Here is a 26,527-nt window from a genome sequence, read left to right as displayed (position 1 = left end):
TCTAGTTAGGATACAGTTTTAAAAAGGAAGAAAAATGGAAATTGAGTTTTTAAGATTCAACCAATTCAAATATGCTCAGGAGGGATGATCAGTACTTTTTTATTTTTAAAGGCTTGATAGGAATTTATATAGAATCCTTCTGTAAAAATTAAATTAAACTTATTAATATGAGCTCATTTTGCATGCCAATACCAGGATAAAATGGTTACCATTTGAACTCATTTTCCATATACAACAAAACTGCTGACACAAAGTAAAGGATCAATTTCAAATCAGCAACTAACAAAAATAGAAACACTGAGATTTTTAGACCAAAATTTCATGTACCAGATATTATATTATATTATACAACTTATATTATGCAATACAAGTTTATTGGCTTATGTATTCTCAAAAATAGATCTGAGAAAATGTGCCACCGTTTCTTTCTTTGCAGAGGAAGAAAATATGAGTATGTAATATTGTACATATGATCAGATGCAATGATTACACAGTTTGGCTTTTCTGAACTGCTCTTTTTAAACTTTTTCCCCTTTTTCGATCTTTTGTTATAGTAGATAACTTCCAAGTGGGTAGTGGGAAGGGATATATATTTCTAAATACAGACTCCAAAAAAGTGATGAAAAGTAAAAGATGCCAAGATAAATAAAATTTAAAACAAAAATGCAAATCCAGAAAGTTGGCAGAATCATCTTGCATCCTTATTCCTTTTTATCAGCGTGCATCAAGAGAGACTAACCACTTTAATTTGGAATATTTATTTGTTTACAAATATACACTTTTATTTGAACTATTTTAAGTTAGTGTACAGGTAAAGGAACACTTCTCCCTCAAAGACTGGCATCATTCTCATGGAACTTTTAGGGAGACTTTAAAAAAATTCTTCAGTCACATTTGTTGGGAGTAGCAGGAAGGGAAAGGAGAGGGTCACTATATCACTAATAATTTTTTTTTAAAGGATCAAGTATTAAGGCAGAAAACACAAAAACGTTTTTTGTTCTTTTGTAAGGATTGCATAATTTGCATGTAAGCAATGCCTCCTCATCTCTCCCTTATTTCTGTTAAGTAGCTCTTTTGTGTAGGGCAATACTTCACAGAGGTAGGTATATGACTATTAAAAAAAAAAAAGGAACAATCAGAGTCCTAAAGACATAGTCTAGAAACTTAGGGATGTTTATCTCCAGCATTCTTAAACTGCTTGTCACCTTCACCGCTGACTGTTCCAGTTTTTAAATCCAGAGTCAAGCCCCCAAAAATAAATGAATAAAATTATGCCATTGTATCTTTCTGGGGGATTGTATGGCATGTGCTTGATGATTTTGATTCTCACTGTGCTGCGGGGCCAAAACTAATCTCCATTTGCATCCTGCTAGCAATGCTTGCAGAACATGATGATATACCCAGAGGATGTGTAATCGGTATACAGATCCTTATGAAGGTTAACATCCCATTTCATGACTGAGCTGAAGGTACTTTTGTGGATTCTACAAGTAAGGCAGGTGGTTGGAGAACTAGACACAGCAGCGGGCACCTCCTGCTTGGCTCGAGGGCAACCTGACTCAACTTCTGGATGCCTCGCACAATTTCCTTCTCTGTTGTGGTCATGAAGCGAGAGCCTCTAAGAGGAAGATCTCCGTGAATTAGATGATCAGTCAGTCCCATGGGGTGGAGCCTGGTCTGAGGAAGGGGATATCCCTCCTGCGTGGGCACAGCACTCTTGTCACCCAAGTCCATCACCACAGCCCGGATGGCAATGTACGTGGCTACAGTGTGGAAGGTTTCAGACATAATGTCAGGCACTTTTTCTCTGTTGCCTTTGGGGTTCTGTGAGCAGCACAGGGTATTCTTCAGGGCAACGCGGAGCTCACTGTCCAAAGTATGGTATCATGTTGTCCCATGAGGGGACAATATCACGTTCAGTTGGATGTTTCAGGTTCAGAATATTTCTCTGGCTCAGGATATCATTCCCCACATAGTTGCCTTTCTGGTCCATCCCCACGGTCACCTTCTGAAGTGTCAGGCATTCAGCAGTGGAGGCAAAGACAGTCCAAGGGGCACCGTCTCTTGCAAATGCAGCTTTATACATTTCAGAGCCACTATCAACAATGAGGACAGCAATATCATTATCCATGGGGAACTCTGAAGCAGCAAGTTTAAATTCTTAAGAGAAAAAAAGATGGCAAGGTTCTAGGTTCAAATCTGGCTTCAGTCACTTCCTAGCTGGGTGACCCTGGGCAAGTCACTTAACCCCCATCGCCTAGTTCCATTCTTCTGCCTTAGAAGCAGTACATAGTATTGGTTCTAAGACAGAAGGTAAAATTTAAAAAAAAAAGTCTAAACATAATTTTTAATGTGAAGTGCAAAGTTATACAGAAATCTGTGTTAGGGGCTGGTCTATATATCAGTTTGCACACACTATAGTCATAAGACTTCTTCTCTGTAGACAATTATCTGAGATATAATTTATTGATTTGTCCAGAGATCATCCAATTTTTATAGTAAAGGTAAGCTTGAAGGTGGGCATAAATTATTCAAAAGGAATAAAAATCAATTGCCAAGTACTTATTGACATATAATACCTACTCAGCAATATACTTGATGCAATTTATACTACAGGAGATATAGTAGAGAATCCTTTAATAAGTTCTTAATTGTTATAAAACTTAAAAAAACATTTTTGAAATGCAAATTTGCCAATTATTTTATAAAATTGCTTTGAAACACTACTTACATGTTATTTGGAGTAACATAACAAGTAAGCTATTAAAGCCTCAACATGCACAAGAACCTGATAAAAACCCTATAAAAGAATTTTTTTTTGCCAATAATAGGATTAGAAATCAAGGTGAGAAAAAAATACATACAGCAATTGAACAAGACATTATAAAGCATTGCTATGAAGTAATGAGAAATTCCATTAGTCAAACAAGAAAATCAGTGTCACTACTTTGTCTTTTTCTCAAGAGAAAATCTATAGTACCCATAAGGTAGGATGGAGTCCTCAGAGAAGCCTTTATAAAAGAGGCAGAACACATGGGCCTTACAGGATGGGGAGCAGGTGGCTAAATGGAGAGGGGGCATGCCAAGCAAAAACAATAAACTTTGTTAAGTCTTATGAGGCAGAAATGAGTATTATGTTTGGTTGACAGGGCATAAGTTTTTATTTGTGCTTTTTTTTTTTTTAACAATCTATAAGACTGTGAAATTAGAATCACAATTTGGTAGTTCTAGTTGGTAGATAATTTTATAAATCCTTGCCATTTTTAGTTTGTTGTGAAATAATTCTTTGGATGATATGCCTTAAGTTAGTTTCCTGCCAACTTTTCCGCAAACACATTTTCTTCCTCCATTGTTTTTTATATTTTTATGAGACGATAACACCTGTAAACTTCATTATTGTCCTCTAAAAATTTATAGGCAAGTTTATATTTTGAGCCGCTGCCAAGCCCTATGCTATTTCACATTTTTATAAATGACTTGGTTAAAAGTCTAGAAGACACATTATCAAACCTAAAGATGACACAAGGTGTGTCATATTAGGTGACAGTAAGGATTAAAAAAAAAAATCTCAACAGACATGAATTCTGGACCAAATATAATGGAGTGAAATTTAACACCAAAAAGCTATAAAATGTTTTCCCATGGGAGCAGATAAGATCACTAAGAGAGACAATATTGAGAAACAAAGAGCCCAGAAAACATGCATGGGGGACACCTATACTTTCATAATGAGAAGGGGTGGTCAGACAGGTAGGAAAAAGGATCAGGAGAAAGTTGTTTCCTAATAACTTAAGAGACGAAAAAGTATTCAGGAGGTGATTGACAGTTCCAAAGGTTGTAATATCAAAATACTACATTTGGCAAGTGATCACCAAAATGGCAACTTTGGTGTCCAGTTTCGGTTGAATAAGGTTTGTCATAAACCAGACTGCAGAAGGTTTAGCATCAAGTGAAAGGAGAGAAAGTAAAGGAAATAAATGTTAATGTTAGCTTAGATGGGAAGAAGAAGATATGAAATGACAGAAGAAATGGTAGAATGATTTTTTTGGTTTGGGGTTTTAAAATGGGAGAGATAGAGGCATGTTTGAAGGCAAAAGGGGAAAAACCAGTAAATAGAAAGAGAGTGAAGTTTAAGGTAGGGATGATGAAGGATCTATCTAATTGGCCAGAGAAGTGAGAATGCATGTACAAGTATATGCTTTGGGAAGGAGAGCCACATCTTCAAAGAGAGAAAAGTGAAAGAGTATATACTCAAGAGAAGATATCTAAGTTAATGTCAGATAAGGAAGGGAAAAGAGGAAGGTTTCTGCAAAAGAACTCACTTTTTCAGTAATGTTTAAAACAAAATCCTTAGCTGAGAGGATAAGGGAAGGGTGTTTATGAGATTTGAAGAAGGATAAAAAATGTTTGAAATGGCCAATATCATGGGTAGGAAAATGATTAAGAACAAGGATTGCCTTAGGAGGGTCCAATTGAGATGAAATGATGTAAAACTGTATTCTGCTACAACTGAAGCAAGAAAGTAATAATCCTGTTCCACCATTCCCAGATCAGGAAACGTCTAGTGTTGTGTTCAATTCTGGGTGTCACCTTTGAAGAACCCGGAGTGTGCCAAAAGAAAGCTAAAGGAAAATGGTATTTAAGTCCTAAGATTATGCTATATATCAACTAGAAGAAACCTGGTATGTTTACATTGGTAAACATCAGAGAAGTCTTCACCTGAAGGTTCTGGGGTTCTTAAGCTGCAATCAGCAAATCTACTGATTTGAAAACTATTATTCAATATAATTAGTTACATTTATTTACCTTATTTTATTTTATGTAATTAAAAATGTGATTCTGGCCTTCACTAGTGACTACCAAAGAGATTAATAATTCAAAAAAGGATAAGAACTCGACCTATTTGAAGAGCAGTCTAGTGAAAGAGGGTATATTCTGATTAGCCCCTACTGGGCAAAATCAGGATCAATGGGTAGAAGTTGAAAAGAGATGAATTGGGGGTAGCCAGATGGCTTAGTGGGTAGGATACAGTGCCAGCCTTGGTACTGGAAGGTTTTTAATTCAAATCTGGTCTCAGACATTTTCTAGCTGTGTGACCTGGACAAATCACTTAACCCCAATTAATATTCTTCTTCCTTAGAACTAATATCTGTATCGATTCTAGGGCAAAAGGTAAGGATTTAGAGGGAAAAAAGGAGATAAATTTAGGTTTCATGTAAAGAAAGACTTCCTAACAATTAGTGGTATTGAGAATCTTTAAAGGCTGAATGACTATTTACAAAGTATGTAAGTTTCTAGAGGTTTAGGACTAATCCACTTGTTTTTTTTTTTGTTTTTTTTTTATCTACAATATTTAACTATTGCCTGGCACACAGAAGGTGTTTAATAAATGCTCGGTGATTGAACAAACAGCTTTAAAGGTCCCTATGATTTTTTATATTCATTAATTTTAGTTTTCATCTCCTTTTATTTGACAGAAAGATCAAATATGGACTGGCCAAGGAAGTTTTTAGGCTCTTTTGTTCTCCTTAGGGTGATACCCTGTATTAGTGTTGGTTCTTATCTATGCTGCATTATCACAGCATAGTAGCTAATTTAAATAGAACATGTTACTATTTCTTAAAAATTGTGCACTATTGCCTTCTTGCTTTCTTCTAACTTGTATTACTTTTTGTTAGAATAGCAGTAAATTTTGGTCCAGTCTGATTGCATCAGTAAAAGAAATTCCCAGAGTAGAAATTTCCACACTCATACAGAAAGACAACATGCCTATAACATTGTTTTAGCCAGCTGCCCCAAGGATACTGAGACATTAACTCATTTGCTAAGTTCCTTAGCCTGGTTGTATATCTGAAGCAGAATTAGAATCCAAGTTTTCTCAATGCTAAAACTGGTTCTCTAACTACGAAAAAGTCTATCTGGATTGTGTGTGAATGCTCACATGAAAAGTGATCTATTAACTTAATAATTTAAATATTTTCTCTGAGAAAAATGATTGGGTCATAATCCATCTATATCTGCCCATCTGGGACAATTATTTCCAAGTATTCTCATAAGGTTATCATGAGGGATCGCCCTCATATGTATACCTTCTACAGGGGCATCATGCGTAATATTCATGCCTTCCTCACTTTTTCTTGATGTCATGAATTATGTATGACACTTAGGCTGTCTACCTGTTATGCCATGTTCTCATGTGCATAATTCATCATTTTTTGCTCATAATTTTGCTTGATGACATTTATTATTCCACTTCTTTGAAGTTCATTATGTTGCAGCCTGCTCACACCTGCCATAGCTTCACACCTGCAATATTCTTTTTTAATAGTTCAAGAGATTGTTGACTTTTCGCAGCCAATAACAATACCTCCAAGGAAATACTGATATTAAAAGGATAGGTCAGTGTTTCTGGAAGAAATGCTCTGCAATTTCTTGAAGTTATTCTAATCGACTCTACACCTTTTCCTTCTCATTTAATTCCAGGCTTGCTTGAGGTTTGTTTTTATTAATATTTCTTTCATACTTGTATATTGATGGGCAAGCCCTACTGATTGTTCGTCATATTGTACAATAAATTTGACAAATTAATATCCTTTATTTGTTTTACTTTTTTCAATATGGATAGCTAATCCAAATTCTTAAGTGCTAATATTTTTGTGTCTATAAATTTATATATGAATATCTTAAAGGAGACTCTGTGGTATTATTCTAAGGCTTGATGCAGTATGCTATCTTCCACAAATAAGAGAATCTACCCATCTATAAGGAATCTCTCTTGAGTTCTATACCCAATATCCTGCAACACAGTGGCAAATACATTGGATAAAGCATACGTCTCCCTCTTACTTGGATCTCTACCATCAAAGATCATCTCTCTGTTACATTTTTCATGGCATCTTTACAGTGACATTTTGCTCTAATAAATTAATTTCTTCTTTCATCATCAACAAATAAGCAAAAGGAGAACTTGTCTACATTTCTCTGTCATTTATATGACAAAGAATTGATCCACTACAATGCTTACAAAGGTCTACCTATACTCTACTAACACATTGTAATAATTAAAATGGGTTTGACAAATATAAGAATTAAAAAGTTGTGGCCGCCATTTATAATAATGAAATATTAAGTCATGAGACTGTTAGTAGCTTTAGTAGCTTTATTACAGCAAAATAGTGTAGGAAGAAGGTAGAAAATATTACCTAGCTAAAAACACCCTAAGTACCATTCTGAGTGCCTCCAGACCACGAATGTGAATCCAAATGCAAATCTCACCAGCCCAGGAAAGTGGCTCCAGCCAAGCGTTTCAATAACCAAAGACCCGACATGGAAGAGGCTGAGCCACAAAGGGCAGTCTCTCACGCCAAGTAGGCTCACCCGAGGAAGCCCCTCGTCAGTCTTCACCAGAATCCAAATCAGTCCAAATCAGGAAGCCTAAGTCCGAAGCCTCAAAAGATGATGAGCTGTCCAAGAGCATCCAAGAGCTTCAATCAGCCGAGGAGCCAAAAGTCCACCAAGAATCTCACCAGAGCTCACGCCCACGAGGCAAAGGACTGCAAAAAAGAATGCCCAGGGTCCCAGAGGCTCCTGCTTATACTCAGTTTTCTCCACCCATCAGCTCTCCCTGTCATATTTCAGGAACCAATCACAGTCTCTCAATTTGCCTAGCACTGCCCAGGAAGGAGGCAGTGCTTGTGGTCTTTTAGGGTATGAACTTCCTTTTCTAGTAAAGGTTCTTAATTAACTTAAAATAGACAGAGTTAAAATCCTCTTTGACAACATTTATTAAAAATGCCTTTGACAAAATTGAAAAAATTATGAAAAGTTGATACAGATTAGAAAATGTATGTATGTGTATTGCAATATTAGAGTCCAAGAGTGGTGGCTCTACTGTCTTTGATGATAGAAAATCATAAAAATGGAGTCAAATCTTTTCCATTTTTCTTTTGTTTATTGTTCTATTTCAATTTTCATCCTTGAATATCCCGGGGATAACTCTGCAGAGTTGGGCCAACTATCAGGTTTTCATTAAACTATTTTTATTCTCCATTGCTTTTCTGTTTTATGAGAGAATGATTACAAACTCTCATCATTCTTCTCCATAAGATTTTACAGTCAATTTATAATCTAAACTAGTGCTGCCTTTGTCTCTTTCTCCTCAACCAAGACAACAATTTGCTTTGACTCTTTTGGTTTCCTTGTTATGTTAACTGATTTATATCTACCTCAACATCTACATCAATCCGTTAGTCAACACCGGCATCCTTTTTTCTACCTATTACTCTGACATCTTGTCCAAATTAATGCCTTGATTGAATAGGTCAAGGCTGAGTTAGTTCAACTACATGCTATAGTTTTTTCTATTTATTTTCATTCTTAGTTCATCTTAATATAAATATATAATATAAATCTTTACTCTCATAACTGAATGTATTTAGCAGTATTGCTGTATAAAAGCAGTTGATCCAGATGACGGTGATGATGGTGACTCATATCAGTAATGGGAACACATGGTCATATGTTCATATATATGTCTACTAAGCATATACATATCTATATGTACATTGGGAAGATGTGTATCTATCTGTATGTGTGTGTGTATGGCATAGAACTTATAGAGAGAGGTATATACCATATATATGGTATAGAGTTCAAGTTAAGAGAAATTTCTTAGAGATAGGTAGGCTCTCTTATTTGTTTATCAGCCCTGGAATATCACATAGCCTCCTTTAAGATTTCTATATATCTATATATTGAGAGAGAAAATATGTCCATAAATTTACATATATCACAGTGAGGATTATATCTATCTATCTATCTATCTATCTATCTATCTATCTATCTATCTATCCATCCATCCATCTATCTATCCATCCATCTATCTATCCGTCTGTCTGTCTGTCTATCTATCTACCTATCTATGTATCTATCTATCCATCCATCCATCCATCCATCCATCCACCCACCCACCCACCGACCCACCTATCCATCCATCCATCCATCCATCCATCAGTCTGTCTGTCTATCTACACACACATACATATGAAATAAATTTATGCATACATTCTCTATGCACACACACACGATGACCTGGACCAAAGAGTTACCAGGAGAACAAGCTGGACTGCACCTGGAAAACCAAAGGACACTTTTGATAATCCCAAACAGCTCTCTTCCCATCTTCCTATCTTTTAAACACCGGCATCTTCTGGCTTCAGAAGACATCCTCTGTGATGGGGAAAGTATCTCATTCTTCACATCAAAGAATGCCACAGAATGGAATGGAATGGATGGGTTGTGATCGAGAGGAGTGAAGGAAAATAGATACACTCCTGGGATTATGGTTCCACTGAAGAGTTGTGTGAGCGTGAGGATAACATAATCTACGTCCATCTAACCCAACAGAGATCTTTCAAATATGCAAAGGGCGCAGGTATAGCTGAGCTAAAAATAAAGAAGAGGCTGTGATCAAGATATATAAAAATCTCTATCAAAAGAGTGTCTGCATGTAAGTTTGTGAGGGCAAAGCAAAAGTCTGCACCAGCGGAGGGTGTACTCACTCACACGGATGAAATTACCCATCTGCAATTATCAAAGCATTCTCTCCATATGATGAGACAGGGATATTTAAACATCCTAGACATAACTATCCCTATTACTGTCGGAATACTTCATCTCAAAACTAGTAGAATTGGTATTTCCTAACAGACATTTTGCCTTGGGGCAACCCATTCACAGGATATGACATATAAGTAGTTTCACATCTAGATAGTAATGACACTCACTGAGAATAATTTCTTCTATAGAATACCAACCAACGGAAGACACCTGACTGCTGAAGGCACCTCAGGGCTCTGAGTCACTAGTAATGAGAAGGGAAAGCCTCCCAGCACTGGCTGCTAAGAGGTGTAATTTAGTGGAGATAGGAAAACTTATTTCTGGTGCTATTTTCCCCAGGATAATAATCATTAATGGCTGAATAAGTGGGTGTCACCTCTTCCACAGAAATGATAGGAGGAGCTAAGACTTGGACAAAGGTCATTTTCTTTATTTTAATTGAAAAATTTTATTTAATTAATTAATTTAGAATATTTTTCCATTGTTACACGATTCATATTCTTTCCCCCTGCCCTGTAGCCAGCAGACAATTCCTCTGGGTTTTACATGTATCACTGATCAAGACCTATTTCTCTATTACTGACAGTTGCACCAGGGTGATCGCTTACAGTCTACATCCCCAGTTATCAAAGATCATTTTTTAAGAGAAACTTCTCTAGTATCTGATGTGGTCTCAGACTGTGTCTCGTCTTGATCTGGTCCCTGTGCCTGGTTCTGACAACTAGTACTATGAGTGTGATGCAACTAGGTGGCTCGGTGGATAGAGAGCAAGGCCCAGAGATGGGAGGTCCTGGGTTCAAATGTGGTTTCAGACACTTCCTAGCTGGGTGACCCTGGGCAAGTCACTTAACCCCCATTGCCTAGCCCTTACCGCTCTTCTGCCTTGGAACAAATACACAGTATTGATTCTAAGAAGGAAGGTAAGGGTTTGCAAACAAATCAAAGCAAGTACCCGGAGTGAGGATCACTGTCTTTCAGTTACATCATGTATCCTTTCTTCACCAGGAGAAGAAGCATTTTATGACCATTTTTGATAGGAACTTAAAAGGCTATCACAACAGATAAACAGAGCACAGTGTATATGTATAAGGACATCATCAATAAGGTAACCAGGTGTTAATTACACACTCTCAGAGATCTCTCAGAAACCAGCAAGATTACAGGCAGTTACAATGTATTTTGCATTCTGATACCACAACACTAATTTAAAACACAAATAACCATATAATTATTCTATGAGTAGATTATAACATGTGAATCATAATACCTTATCTTACAAATTGGTTGCTAATTTAAATTCATCATTTCATCCACAATTCTAGTTCATCCACTCCCAGAGCGGGTAAAGCCACACCTTGACAGTCCATACAGTAGTACATAAAATCACAGTGTTTTAAAGCTAGAGGAGTAAACAGTATCAGAAAGGTGACACAATCTGACCAAGGTCCAGTGGCCAACCAGTTGTAGAGCCGGGGTCCAGTGTCTCTGGATTCCTTCCCTAACACCTTTTCGCTATTTTTCTAGGTGGCAACCCTCTCCCAATATGCCATTTAAGCTCATTATTCCTTATAGATAACTTTTGCTCATGCCATACCTGGAACACTTCTTTCCTAGCTACTCCAATTTCCTGATCTCTTCCTAAAATTTTCAGCTCCAAACTCCCCTAATTTCCTAATTAACCCCATGATGCTTTGACTACGATGTTATTGTGAGGCTCCTCAACTTGCTGTCAAGTTTGTTGCTACCACTAAAAGGTCCTCCATTCAGTTACTGGATTAATTTTGGGAGAGATACGCTTTTCTGTCTCCCTACGCCATTAGCACTACCTCTAGCAGATTGTTAGCTTTGTTTATATCTGCTTATTTATTTCCTCCCTCAGAGAAAGTGGAGTAAAGAATCGGTCTCTGTAGGAAAGGGACAGGCCACCATTTAAATATCAGCTTATCGTCTAAAAAACTACTTTTGGAGGTGGTATAATTGGTGCTTATCAGAGGGTCTCAGGCTCTGAAAACAAACAGTAAAGGAAATAGTCCATAGGAAATGGGGAGCAGCTAAGCATTTCTCATTCTCTCGCTTAGTCTTTTTTAAACTTAATGACGACTCAAGGACAGAAAGGCAAGGGGTTAAGACACTTGCTCCAAGTGTCTGATGATTTGAACCTGCCCCAGCACTTGATTGGGATTTTCTTCCCTGATGCCCCCACCCTTAAGCACCCTAAGCAAATTTAATTTCTAGTAAAATAACTGCCATATCCAAGCTGAAATGGCAGGAGAAATTCCTAAAGGTTAACAGTATAACTGCTCCAAAAGTAACTCATGAATATAACATAGGGTTCAGTGAAATTATTTTTATTCTGAATAATCTATTTATTAAGAAAGATAACATATCTTTCATTTTCAAAGGAAGAAATACTTAGATTTAGACTCCAGTAGGCAATCTTACCACATATTAATGTTCCAGAAATCAAGAACCATATATAGTTTAATGAAATTTTTATTTCTTCTCAAACAAATTTTCCCAAACTTTTAATAGAAAAGCTTATACCACTAATCATCAGGAATAGAGACAGAGACTTGTATCACCCCAGTTTTCAGAGCAATGAACAAGCAACTTAAATGCTATATAACTACTATTCAACTTCAAGAAATAAACCATTTATATAAGGTGGTAGGTATTTTGCACTCTATTTGAGGGATTTTTAAGTGTTCTCATTAACCTACCTGATGTGTGATTTCATTTTGAGGCACAGGGAGAGATCTTTCTTCATACACAGGAGGTGGTTTATGTGTGGGTGGAAGATCAATCCTGCATTAAAAAGAATAAACAATATGACTGCCACATTTGGTGAAAACAAAAGGAAGGTAGGGGGAAGGGGAGAGAAAGGCTCCCTATAATTCTAAACATGAATTCTATGATACTGTTTAAATTGTCTCAAATATTTAATATTCAGCATTCATTTTAATTTACCTTTCAAAACTGAGAAAATAGGGTGAATTAGAACTTAGACAAAATCAAGTCAGCCCACGTGCTGCTATTAAATTCTAAAGTGCAAGCATATAATATGCATACACCCTAAAGTTTGTAGTGAGCTTTATTTCTTCAAAAACTAAACTTGAAATTTTTAAATGAATAACATAAAATATTTGTTTGATACAAGATGTTCCCTTAAGCAATATCATTACAGTTTTTCAGGTTCATTAAATGAATGAGAAAAATACTCAATGTGAACTTAAAAAAAAAAGCTTTCCATAGGTACAGAAAACTCAAAATATCTTGGTTTGTCATCCAAATATCAAAACTCTTAATGCCCTAAGCATCTGGAAATCTTTCATAAGAAAGAGAAACTTTGTCTTCTAAGATAAAGGGGAAACACTAATAGTCTAAGGAGAATTAATATTTACTTCTCTTAATAACTGTGCACTTTATTAATGAAGTAATGAGAATGCTGTTTTGATTTTTAAGCACTCGATTATGATAAAATGAACTGAAAGAAAAATGTCTAAAGACCATCACAAATACTATGATTAATATATGAAATATAAACCTTCCCTAAAAGTATTGAACATCATAGTAACTATGTTGGACTTCATTAAACAAAATATAAATATGAAGTATTTATCAAATGTCATATGTAAAAATTTAGAGACTGTCTTACATTTGTAGAAACATTTAATACCTGATGGTTACAAAGGGAACAGACTAAACTTTTGAACTGTCCAAGCATGTAAAAGAATGGACCATGGTAAAAATCTCATTTAAAACAGGAATAAAAGAGAATTGCACAAAGAACTTAAGATTCCATAGGAGGCCTTCCTGAGATGCCAAACTTATTTTAGTATAAGGTAAACTGAAGATCAGGTTCCCCCCAAAACATATATAGAAGGTATAAATATTCCAGTCAAGTCCCACTATTTGAAGACAAGCATTTAAAGACTAATCATTATTTGCTGCTAAAACTTAAGTTTTAAGGACTTGGTCTTTAAAGGGGCTGTTATGGGAGCTCACTGGAATTAAGCATTTTATAGTCCCTTTAACAGATAATTTTCCCTTCTTCCCTCCATTCACTATCCCCCCTCCCCATCCCACACATACCCCATATACCCTCTGTTAGAGACAGATGGAGAATAGAAGAATACAATTTAAGGACTGGAAGACATTAAGGATTATCTAATCTCTCTTAACTTACTTACATTTGAGCCAGTAAACTTGTAGGCCATACAGCTAAAAGTAGTAAAAGCTAAGATACAGACCTGACTACATATTTCTGCCAACATGCCACTCTAGAGAGAACTATATTTGGTTTATTTCTGTACTTAAAAGGAAAAAAAAAAACCTGATCATTCAGCTAAAGCCAATTACAACAGAGCCTCAATTTATATTGCTTTTTGTTCAAATTTGAAAGATGCCTACTCCATAATTTAACCACATGTCACATAAAAAAATAAGTTCTCTTGAAGAAAGATGCTATTAAAAACATTTTCAATAGTGCCCAGTGGGTTGCAATATGAACTGTTATACAAAAGTGAGGCTGAAGACATTTGTGACTTTAAGCCATATATATTTCAGAAAACATTTGCATTAATTTGTTTTTAGAAGTCTAGTAAAATGTGTGTGTGGGGAAGGGAGAAAAGGGAAGAGAAAGAAAGTGGGAGAAAGAAAGTGCAGAAGTGTTTTCTTTTGTGGCCACAGGAAAATAAACTCTTTACTTCAGTTTAAAATTCATTGCATTCATCTCAACTGACCTCTTGAATTTTTTCTATTTCCTTAAGGTTTAATCTGAAGTGTCCTCATTATGCCTTAATCTGTCAAAAACACATAGATTAATTTTGCTAACTACCTTCAAATATTTAAGGATTATACTTATGGAAAAATTAAACATAAAGATTCCTGACTGCATACTGACTATTCACACTTAAAAACATGCCAAACAAAAATACCTACACTTTGTCAAGATATGATGGCCTCTTTTTCCGAGGAGTCAGCAGCACAGTCACAAAGATAGTAATGATAAAGAGAGCAAGGACAGCTCCAATGACTGCTCCAGCTACAGCTATGGAAGAGGTCTGCTTAAATGGAACATCTGGAATGCAACACAGATTAGGATTTTTGAAGTAATGGGTGAAGAGTAATAGCAAACACACACTTTTATGCCTGCAACATGCAGGAACTATTTTTGAAATAAGCATGATGTTCAAAAATGAGCCTGAAAGATCCCAAACTTGATTTTCTGGAAATACAGACATTACCAATTTTATCAATTTATTTTCCTGATTTCCATTCAAAATACCATCTCTGACTGCCTTTCTCAAACAATAAAGTCAAGGCTTTCAATTTAGAATTCACAAGTAATTATGGTGATGAATTTTCCTCCATAGAAGTCATTTGGAACATCTAAGAAAAGTGCATTTTGCAGAACAATTACAATATGCCAAGTGAGAGGTGATGAGGGTCACAATTAGAGAAGTGTTCATATAGAGACAGGGACAAGTATAAGATATTGTGGAGGTGTCATTAGTAAGGCTTGCCAGATGACTGGATATTACAGAATTAGCAGAGAGCATCATAACGGATGTCTTGGCTGTGAACTTGGAGAACTAGATTAATGTCCTTGACAGAAATTCAGAGGCTAAGAAGATTTGGAGTGTGGGAAAAAGTAGATAAAAAATTGTGTCTCCCAGAGGGAGTTGGAGGGACCTGTGGTAAGCCATTCCATTCATTGGAGATATCTAATGGGCAGTTAGGTGGTGATGGAGGATTAGAGTTCAGAAAGAAACTGGATCTAGATATAAAGAGATGAGAGTATTCCTCAGAGATCATGGAATTCCTGGGACCTGATAAGATCACAGAGAGAAAAGAAGAGAGTCTAATACAGTCTTAAAAGAGTGCTCCACTGGGATTCTACAGCCAAAAAGAAAATTTTACAACAGTCACACAGGCAGGACTAGGATGGAACAGTGTCATTACAAGCCAGAGAGGAAAGAATATTAAGAAAGAAAAGGGGGTCCATACAATCAAGCATTGCAGAATGGTCTGCAGAAGAAGGATGAAGAATGCTCAAGGGCCACAGGCATGTTAGAAATCCAGAAGTTGTTGGTAATCTTGGAATTGAATGGAAGCACCAGAAGTAAAGACTAGCATGGGCCAAGAACTGGCAACAGAAGCAGAAGCAGCAATGAGGAGAGTCAGCCACATCCAAGAGATTAGAGAGTTGGGAAAATTGAAGGTGTAAGTAAGAGAAAGAGGCATGGGGAGAAGAAGGGAAAGAGAGGAAGAGAGGGAAAAGGGGAGAGGAGAGAGTCAAGTGGAGATGAAAAGAGGTGCATTCTAGTGACAGGGGGCAGCCAGAGAAAGTGTCTTGTTCATAGAATACCAAGGAAAACAGTTCCTTAGATCAGAGAGTATGTGGCAGGGAGTAAGGTGTAAGATTAGTAAGGTGATGGGAGGATTGGTAACAAAAGGTATAGATGATCAAAAAAAGGATTCTGTATTTGGTGCTAGAGGTGAGAGGGAGTCACTGGAGTTAATTAAGTAGGAAGGTAACATGGTTGGTTTTGTGCTTAAGTTACTTTGGCAGCTGAATGGAGGTTGGATTGGAGTGGGGAGGGTCTTTAGACAGCCCCAAGCGCAGGATATTTCAAGTCAGATATGAGGTGATAAGTGTTAGAGAGACATTGCAAAGGTGACATCAAGAGGTCTTGACAGCTGAATGGGTAAGAGAGGGAGAAATCGAGGATGCCTATGTTGTGAGACTGAGGGAGCAGGAAGATGGTGCTGGATTTTACTGTAAATAGGAAGTTAAGGAGCTGGTGGGAGGGAGGGTTTGAAGGAAAAGATGAGTTCCACTGTGCACGTGTTGAGTCACGGTTTAGTGGTGCCCATCTTATGATATCCAAGTCAGCTGGAGATGTTAGGCTACACTGGAGGTTGGCAGACAGGATAGGTATATTTGAGAATTGTCAACATAGGGATGGTCATTAAAACCATGGGAACTGATGGGATCCCAAGTGGAAGATGGCGTCAGCCAGAATCCTGCAGAACAGCTAAGGTTAGTGGGCATGATCTGGATAAGGACCTAGCAAAGGAGACTAAGGAGGGATCAGATAAATTGGAGAATCTGGAGACAGTGACCACCACTGTCAAAGGTTGCAGAGATCAAGGAGAATGAAGATTATAAAGATAGCCATTGGATTGGGCAAATCATTGGAGAGCAGTTTCAGTGGAATGATAGAGTTGAAGTGACTGAAGAAGAAAATTGCAGGAGACAGGAAATGAGATTGAAAGCCCAAGTATGAATCATTGATTGGCCTTGAAGGAAATAGCTACCCCTTTATTGAGGTTGTATAACCTTATCTGAGATTAAAGGAAGATATTGTGTTTCTTAGTGTTCTTACCTTGCCCCACTCAATTTTGTCTTTCTTGTCCTGATTCTTTCCTCTATCCTCTATATTGCTGCTATACTTCTGGCTTATGTCAAGTTTCCTTTTATAAACCTTTTTCCCCCCCATAGATTTGAATAAAGGACAAAAAAGGGAAATGAGGATTTTTTGTATTAGTATTTAGGATTGAAACTTTTAAAAATATATTAAATTTTTTAGAATTCGCAATTTAACATTTTTCTCCCTTCAAAAGCTCTAAGTTTCTTCCAAACTCTCCCCCACTCAGATAATCTACAGTCTGTTACCATCCTTGAGATAAACAAAAAAAAATACTTTTCCTGCAAATATGGTAGTGCATTGAGTCTCTGATATGATAAAGGCACACTGATAATTCTAATGTAACCCTGAATCCGTTCAAGCCTAGGGAAGCTTTGTTGAGAAGATAGCCCTGTACTGTATAGAATTTACATGGCAGAAGACAGGACTCGTGATTGACTAACAGAATGATGAGCAAGAGTTTGTTGCAGGGACCTCAGAGACATAAATGGAGAAAGAAGTTTCAGGGAGGCCGACAAGAGAAACTTTTGAATGACAGAATGGAACTCAAAGGTACAAGTCTGTAGAAAAGCTGGTCCATTGTCTACCTGGGCTTATAATATTAAAATGTGGTAGTGAACATCACTCAATAAAAGCATTCCCTTTCCTCACTTGAAGTGAGATTTTATCTTGCTACTAATAAGAGAATTAATTTACTCCTGTATTCCTTGGCATATCTTAATTTGTATAATTATAATTTCTGTTTACTTAGATAAAAGTTATTCAGTATTCATTATCTGTGATGGTTTTTTGACTTACTGATCTTTACTTAACTGGGCTTATTGGTATTTGGTGAGGAGTTAGGCGGGCAATTATAAACTGGGGTCTACCTCAAGGAAAATAGGTGCTTTTGATATAACCTCCTAAATATTGTTCACCTAGAGATATTTAAGAGGCTGCAGAAAGATAAAATTTCTAGCCTTGATACTTCATTTGGGGAGCAATCATTTAGGATCTAGCAATCTGCTTATTCCTGTCTTATTCCCACAGGCCCTTCTGCAACTTACAAAAGTTGGAAAGGCATTCTCTTCAGAGAAAAATCAGATCATATTTATTCATATTTGTGAGCTACATCTAGATTATAGGCCATTCACATAGGTATATTAAATAAGGAGACTAATCTACATGAATATTTTCACAATGATGATTCTTGGCTGCTTCTTTTCCAAGAAACTTTATTTCTTACAAAAAGGTTTTTGAATTTAAGTCAATTCTGAGATTATTTTTTTTAGGTGTTGCCTGTTTTCTTTGCCCAGGTTATCAATCTTGGTTATACATAGGAATGACTATTCTTTAAAAAAAAAAGTTAGTCCTTACTTTCCTTAAGAGCTCAGATAATGTTTTCACTAAAGCTCATAAAATTTTACTATTTCAAAAGACATAGACTAAAAGACTCATTATTTACTATTTCTGCCCAAGATCAAAGTGGTTTTGCTGCTAAGGGACTGTCACCTAGCTCTTGAAGGAAGATTAGAACCCCTGATATGAGGGCTTGTGAAGCCCTTTCCTTTCCTTTCCTTTCCCTTCCTTTTTTTCTAAAATCATTAACTTTGGTCTTAGAATCTTAGGATACTGTGTATTGGTTCCAAGACAGAAGAGCAGTAAGGCTTAGGTAACAGGTAAAGTGACTTTCCCAGGGTCACATGGCTAGGAAGTGTCTGAGGCTCGACTTGAACATAGGACCTCTCATTTCCAGAACTAGCTCTCTATCTTTGGAGGCACCTAGCTGCCTCCAGACCTCTGAAACTTTAGCAGAATAAATTAACTGAAAGAACCCACTTCCAATTTTAAGAAGCTGATGATGTTGGTAGTAGATTTTCTTTCTTTAACTTTTTGACACCTAGATTTTCATTAGAATTTTCAATACTTTTCAGAGGAAGGAATTTTTTTCAAGATTTATTTTTGAAGGGCAGTTCTGCATTCTGTTGAAATGTTTCTTATTCTTCATACTATTATTTTGCTTAGTATTTTAAGAAGCTTTTAACTTCCATTCTAAAAACATCCTATTTTGTTGCAATTTTCCCCCTTATACTAGTGCACATTTTCATTTGAGGCATGAATAATCTCTTCCTTTTCCCCTACTTGTTTTCAGAAATTGTTTCCCAGTTAATATTTCAGAGAAGCTCTGGTTACTGAAACATACTCATGCATAAATTTTCTGGAGAAGAGTTTTACATTCACCAACTAGCTTCTTCCCATCAAACTAGTTACACAAAAGACCATCAAAAATAGAAAATAACCCATAACTTTATCCATATAAAACAGTAAGCAGAAATTCAAGAAGTGCTACAAATTAAAACATACAGAAGAATACACACGTATAAACAAGAACTTCAGCTGAAAGTGAAGTAAGATCATAGCTGAAATCAAGAAAAACTGAAAGGGTGGTCTGTTCTCAGCAGTTTCTAGAATTCTAAGGAATGTGATGGGGCCATTTCCCATAAAACTTCAAAAAACTGTCTCTCAAGTGCCTTGTTGGAGTTCCATTCACCATGTTATCACTGGAACTCTGCAACAAACTAAAATAAGTTCATTACACAGATATATAGTAACATGCCGTCCTTCCCTTAGTCAATCAAAAGTTGTCTCCCTCTCCTTAAGTGCCACTCAGTATAGTGTTCTCCCTCAGCAGCAAAACCACTTCAGTCATGGGCAAAAGTGCTTTTACCCAACATTAGCCAACTAAAACAATAAAATAATGAGAATAAAAACTTAGTCTTTATGCCTTTTGAAATAGAATTTATGAAGCTTAATGAAAACATCATCTTCGTACTTATTGAACATAACAAAAAGTATAATTAACTATAACTAAAATTATGATGCATATACTATGTTCTGCAATAGTTTGCCAGTTTTAAACTTAAGCAATCTGATCCTGAATAAGGGAATGAAATTTTCATTAAAAAAAATAAAATCAATGCAATTGTATATTACTTAAAAGTCAAAACCTAGGTGGGGAGGGAGCAGCTGGGTAGCTCAGTGGATTGAGAGCCAGGCCTAGAGATGGGAGGTCCTGGGTTCAAATCTGACCTCAGGCACTTCCCAGCTGTTTGACCTTAGGCAAGTCACTTGACCCCCATTGCCTAACCCTTGCCTAACTCTTCTGTCTTGGAACCAATACTATGTATTGGTTCCAAGACAGAAGGTAAGGGTTTAAAAAAACAAAACAAAACAAAAAGTCAAAACCTAGGATTCTTTACAATATGGTTGATATAAATGAAGAACATTTTAGTACCTATGTATACCAATTTTACATCTGCAATAGAGAAATGAATATTAATTTTTTGAGATTTATTGATGCTATTATGAATCTAAAACCCTAACTCTCATTTTCTATTTCCATATTTAATAACCAAGGATTGCCCCTTATTCCCAACAAAATATATCTATGAGCTATATTTTTCTCAACATTTTCTTGATCAATATTAGCATCTATTAATTTTTATGCATATATTATAGCAATATACCTAGTCTCTTTGCCTTATGTCAGATACAGCTATCTAAGCCATATCATAAATATATAGTAGTTTTCCAAAACTTATCAAATACCAATTCCTTATAAAGTATAGATACTCCAACTCTCTTTGTCTTAAGTCTTCCCTAAAATATGCCTTCTTATGGTTTAGGCCAGTCTCTGAACCATATCTTACTTTTTGTTATCTCCTGTGCCAACATTCTAAATTTTAAGAAATAAGTTTTCCATTAATTATTTCCATTAATTTCATGCAAAAAATTCTTTCTTTTATTTTAAATTGTTTGGGTACATAAGCTTGGAATACTAAGATTTAATTTTTGATTGAGAGCTAAAAAAGAACTCAAAAGTCACTACTAACTTAATCATATTACAAATATGAAAACTTTATAAAGCCCAGAGAGATTTATCAACTTACTCAAAATCACATAGCAAGCAAAAGAGACAGGATTTGTACCTGGGACCTCTAACTCCAGAATCCGGAGGTCTTTAAACTTTATACTGAACATGAAAAATTGTTCACATTATTCCCCTAATATTTCCTCAGGTCTTTGCCATCTGGAATCTGATTAGACTATAAAGTCTTTAAGAGAGGTAGTGATATCTTTACTTCTTTTATACTCTTCCCCACTTTTATACACTCTCCAAAAACACAATGGTGGGTATAGAATAGACAGTTAAAAGGAAAATCAATGCAAAGTCAAAGTGATAGTTTTTTCTTCAAAATGGGGATGAACAACCACTATTAATATTCATGTCTCCTGAATGCATGCATTCCATTCAATTTAATAATGTAACTTCTTGGAAGCATCCAACAAATATCTATAAAGGAAACTTTTAAAGTGTATCATTAAAATTTTACATTGCAAGTGACTGACACACATACACAAAAAAGATACCTTCCTAATCCACTATTTTAGGCAGTGATTAATTCTGAAGCAAATCCATTGTAAATAGTAAATCTGGATATTTTATTAATATACCTATAAGTAAATTAGGCTCATTCTGGAAAAAATACATTTGTCTTACTGTCTCCTTTAACTATTATAACCAAAATAGTTATGATTTCAGGGAAAAAACATATTAATAAGTAAAATAACAAAATAAGTAAAGCCATTAGTAAAAAATAAATGTCTGTTGTTTTGTAATTTAGAGTGGAAGCATATAAACTGAATTTATAGTATTTTAGATGAAAATATTTAATTGGTTTCATATCAAGGCAGTAGGGGAATCAGGATACAAAGAACTTATTGCATATTCAAATATTTCTCTCCATGGGTAAGGAATTTAATAGTAAAACAACTAATTACAAATTCTAATTTGTTAGGCAACTCTCATCATCCATTAAGAATGGTTGAAAGGTCATGTTATACGTTAAAAAAAATAGTCATATTGTCATACACATTCATTTTAATGATATTTTTTCAATGAAAATAAACTCTTAGAAAAATAAAAATGTTTTAGAATTATTTACAGAGATATTAAAGAATATTTTCCAAATATATTACTAAATAATAAAATGCAAGCTTTATTAGCATAGAAAAGTAGAATACAACATAAGATGCCCAAAATTTGGGAATGCAATCTCTTAGGAGTGTTGTATTTGTTATAAGAAAATACGAATATCAATTCACTAAACAATGTTACTTTTCAGAAATTCATTAGAGGCATCGTTTCATACATTCTGTAAATTTTTAACAGGTTGCATTATTTTCATCTATTAAACAGATGATACAATTTTAGAAGTATTAAAACTTAAAACAAAATGAAACTCATGTAGAAAGTGTTCTATGGCAAAAAATGTTTACTAATTTATTTCAATGACTGTTTTCTGTATTTATTTTCTGTAGCCCTTACATGAAAGTATTTTAAAAGGCACAAGCAATTCAATATTTCATTTCTATTGCTTCTGAAAATCTAAAGTAGTTTTTCTTTAACCATACAGACTTTTTCAATATTTAAGTTTATCTTTTAGGCATCCTTTAAATAAAATTGCATTATTAAAAGAATTTGCTACCCATTTCAATTATATATTTCTCCTCATATATAACTCCAACAAAGTACTTCCCTAGAAAATAAGAAAGATATAATAGTTCTTCCCTTCTTGGACTACCTGCACCAAAAACAAAATACCTCTCCAAAAACAACTGACAGGGAAAAATGAAAGGCATATTGATTTCTCCACTGTACTCTCCTGAAGTTATTTCAAAAAGGCAAAAACTATTGAGAGAATGTGAGACAAAGGAATAAGTTCATTGAAAAAAGAAAAACCACTTAAGAAGTTTTTTCTTAAATTAACAAATCTTTGTTGTTATTGTTTTGCAGGGATAGTTTCTTGTAGTTTTACATATTGGTAGATTAGTTATCTATGTACATCACTTGTATTCAAAAATTAATTTAACAAAAATGTTTATTTCACACAACTATTCATGTTTACAATCAGATCTCTATTTACAACAAACATACATAATGTAATAAACAACATTGCCATGGTTTTGAAAGTTAACACTAGTATCACCAGTCTGAAGTTAAGCTCTGAGACTTTGTAAAGTTTACCAAATTATTTAAATTGGTAAAGGATACACTGAGTATAGTAAATACTCAAAGGTCTGAATATTACAAAAACCTTTAAATTTATAGAAGGCGCAAAATATCCCACATGAAAAAAGTGAGTTCACAATAAGTAATTCATGTTTTCTAAGACAACAAGCTATCTTTCAAAGATAATATAGTAAATTTTAATCTTTGTACATCTGAAATATAGTTTTAGAAATACATTACACATTTGCTTAGAGTTACTCCCAAAGTTGAGAATTATATACAGTATCTCCTTGTGATTGTTTGAATAAAAAAACTTTGGTCAAATAAGAAGCCAAAAATGTATCTCTTAACTAATAAAAAGAGTTCAGATCTATAATCTTTTTGTGGTCAAAACACCAACAAAAACAGTTTAAATATGGAGCCACAAATTTTCCCTTCAAAAGATTTACATCAATCACAGTGTAGTGTCTGTTTTAAAAATACAGATACTGTATTTGTGGTAAAGCTCTAAATACTGTAAGTCATTTTGAGGTGCTTTTGCTACTTAAGAGAAACACATATCTGCAAAATTGGGTTAACTTTAATAATGATCCAAATTAATATTTTCTAGTGACTTGGATATATTTCATTATGCTTATTAGCCAGTGCTTAACTTTCTAAGAGAATCTTTTCAATGACAGGTATTAATAAACTCTTGTATATACTTGCAATATTTTGTTAGAAGGGAAATATTCCTTTTCATTTTACACACACACACACACACCCACACAAAAGTTAAGGTAATAGTCACAGTAACTATTCCATATATATTCACAATCTTGTTTTTAGGTTATTATCAAATTTTTTCAAATGAATCTGTTCCACAAAACTTAACTTTTTATTCTATATGTTTTAAGTTTTATTCAAAGCAAACAACCTCAATAAATACCTTTATTTTGCTTTTCCAATCACAAGATTACCTATTGGCTTAAATAACTCAATTTTCCCTTAAGTGTCACAGAAAAAAAAAACAATAACCAAAATAAGCAAAGAAAATCCCAGATATTACCTTCTCAGTAAATAAACCACAAAATGGAAAGTTCTTTGGATTGTATGATATATAAATCATTGTGTGATAGTTCCAGGCCTTCACTGTAGAAATATTTAAATTTTAATTATTTCATGAAGAAAATTAACATTTGGAGATTTTAGATGAAATCTTCTCAAAGAATATATTTCAAAAAAGGAAATATTTGTTATATATATATATATATATATATGCTGACTTTAAATTAAAAACTCAACATTTTCCAAACAGTCATCTAAGAGCATACAGGGGAAAAAAATTTTAGAAAAATATTCTGGCAAACAGTTAACAAATATTGCAACTTTTGGATCCTTAAATCTCAGGACTTTACTTTCACCTCTCACTAAAGCCAACCTTGAATGACTGAAAACAAATAAGCCTATAAAATATTGAAAGACTTATAAAATCTTTTAACTCAGAATATATTTTTCTCATTTGCATATTATCACCAGAACCTTGTCTATACCTCATAATTCCCTTTGCACTAGAAATGAGTCTATCATGGATTAGACCTCTAGTACAAAATCACTAAGAAGCAAAAGATAGATAGATTTGGCATTTTAGTGTACCACAACAAATGTTAATGTCACTATGGCATCATTTTTTCCCTTCTTCATAAACAGAAGTATATGCAAAATTACTTGAAGATTTATATTCTGTTTAGATTGCGTATATATATATATATGTGTATATATATGGATATACACATATATATATATTTAAAGAACCAAACTATGAAAGGTAATGATATTACACAAAATCTATTTTACTTAGTTAACTAAGCCCCATTCATTTAGTCAACTCATAGTTTCAGTGAAAAGCATCTTTAAAAGTATACCTGACTCTATAGTCAATATGGCAAGGCTCATTAAAAATGAAGAGGTATTCATTACTTTTCTGTTGACCTTAGAAAATAATTTTTAAAAAGGGAAAATGGTTCATCAGATTGTATGTTTTCGAATACATGAAAAAATTAATGAAAAAATCTGAGTCAATTTTGATGTAATGTCATTTGATGTAAAAACTTTTGAGATTCAGAGTTTAACAGTCTTAAGCAAACATTTAAAACACAATGCCAAAGTAGTTGCTTTTTTTTAATTTTTGTACCAAAACAAATTATACATTTCACTTTAAGTTAACATTTTTCTTCTTACCTGTGCCACAGACCAATAAAGTACTCTGCATTAAAATTCAAATCTTGAGACAGTAGTACAGCATTGAAAAAAAATATAAAGCAGCTCAGATACATTTAACCTAGTTTTTACATTTCCATTTATCAAGTTAGAATATAAAAAGTAAGCTTGAAAATCAACTTCAAAAATCTTATTCTTCCTTCAAGAAAAAAGTATGAACAATCTGAAAATGATCAACTAAAATGAATGAAACATTGTACAGAGTCACTTTCATTTAGTGGTTGCTAAACATACCACTCCCTCCTGGAAATTACTGAACCATCTACATGTGAAACTAAGTCATCTTCGTTGTCGTCATAACTTTCATCACCAACGAACTTCATTCCCATTTTAATATCTTCATAATAATCCATTGGTCTTTCAAACCTGGTAAGATTGTCTACATTGTTCCACTGAGATTTTTCAGGTTCTTCTAAATAGTCTTTAGATATTATATTGTTAACTGGATGTTTACTTTCTTTTTTTACACTGTCAGGGTAAGAATCAAGCTCATCTTGATGAAGAACATCAATCTGTGATTCTTTTTGCATGTCTGATGGTGGGATATAGTTCTTAGCAAAGTAGTCACCACGGAACGTCCGTCTTCTCCTATAGAAGAATATTCCAACCAAAACACTTACAAGTATCAGGAAGAGAACCCCACCCACCGCACCACCGATGACGGTGCCAATTGCGCCATCCTTAATTGTTGTCAAAGTTGATAATGGGAAAGGCAATTTTTTAGGTGGTGCATTTATATCTTCGAATTCAACTGTTGAGAAACGCCACTGAATTGTAGGTGGTTGGGTGGTAGTAGTAGGAGGATCTAATGGAAACAGCAAAGATAGACAAGACACAGAAAGGCAAAGAATGTCAATGCAAGCTAAATCAGTAGCAAGTTGAAAAGAAGGCACAGTTGATGGATAAATACATAGTAAAAATAGTTTTTCATTCTTAATTTGATAAAGACTAAGGTGCCACATTACTTCATTTTGTTCAATACATTTTAAAATTGCAAGACTGATATATCTGGGTCAGTAATCCCACAAAAGAATTAAATTTCTTCTGGTATAATGCATTAAACTATTATATTTTAGATTAAGTTGTTGTTAAGTACTACACTCCAGGAAGGGAGAACTGCTTGCTTAATTATGTTCCTGGGAAAGGCTCCCCTATAATGATTTTT

General features: G+C 34.7%; 1 protein-coding gene across 2 annotated transcripts in view; it reads right to left on the bottom strand.

The window, feature by feature from the left end:
• NECTIN3 (nectin cell adhesion molecule 3) overlaps window positions 1-26,527 on the bottom strand; it is a 203,227-nt gene that overhangs the window by 106,871 nt on the left and 69,829 nt on the right. Inside the window, exons 6-7 of one of the 2 annotated variants that reach the window (XM_007493645.3) lie at window positions 14,560-14,698; window positions 12,339-12,423 (exon numbers count right to left, since the gene is read on the bottom strand). In XM_007493645.3, coding sequence (XP_007493707.2) covers window positions 12,339-12,423; window positions 14,560-14,698 — 224 coding nt within the window. Of the gene's footprint in view, window positions 1-12,338; window positions 12,424-14,559; window positions 14,699-22,954; window positions 26,168-26,527 lie in introns of those variants that run through there. The other variant, XM_001362333.5, reaches the window with a different exon arrangement.

This window comes from Monodelphis domestica, chromosome 4 (assembly GCF_027887165.1).
Source record: "Monodelphis domestica isolate mMonDom1 chromosome 4, mMonDom1.pri, whole genome shotgun sequence".
Classification (NCBI taxonomy): Eukaryota; Metazoa; Chordata; class Mammalia; order Didelphimorphia; family Didelphidae; genus Monodelphis; species Monodelphis domestica.
This window is presented reverse-complemented; position numbering and strand designations above follow the sequence as displayed.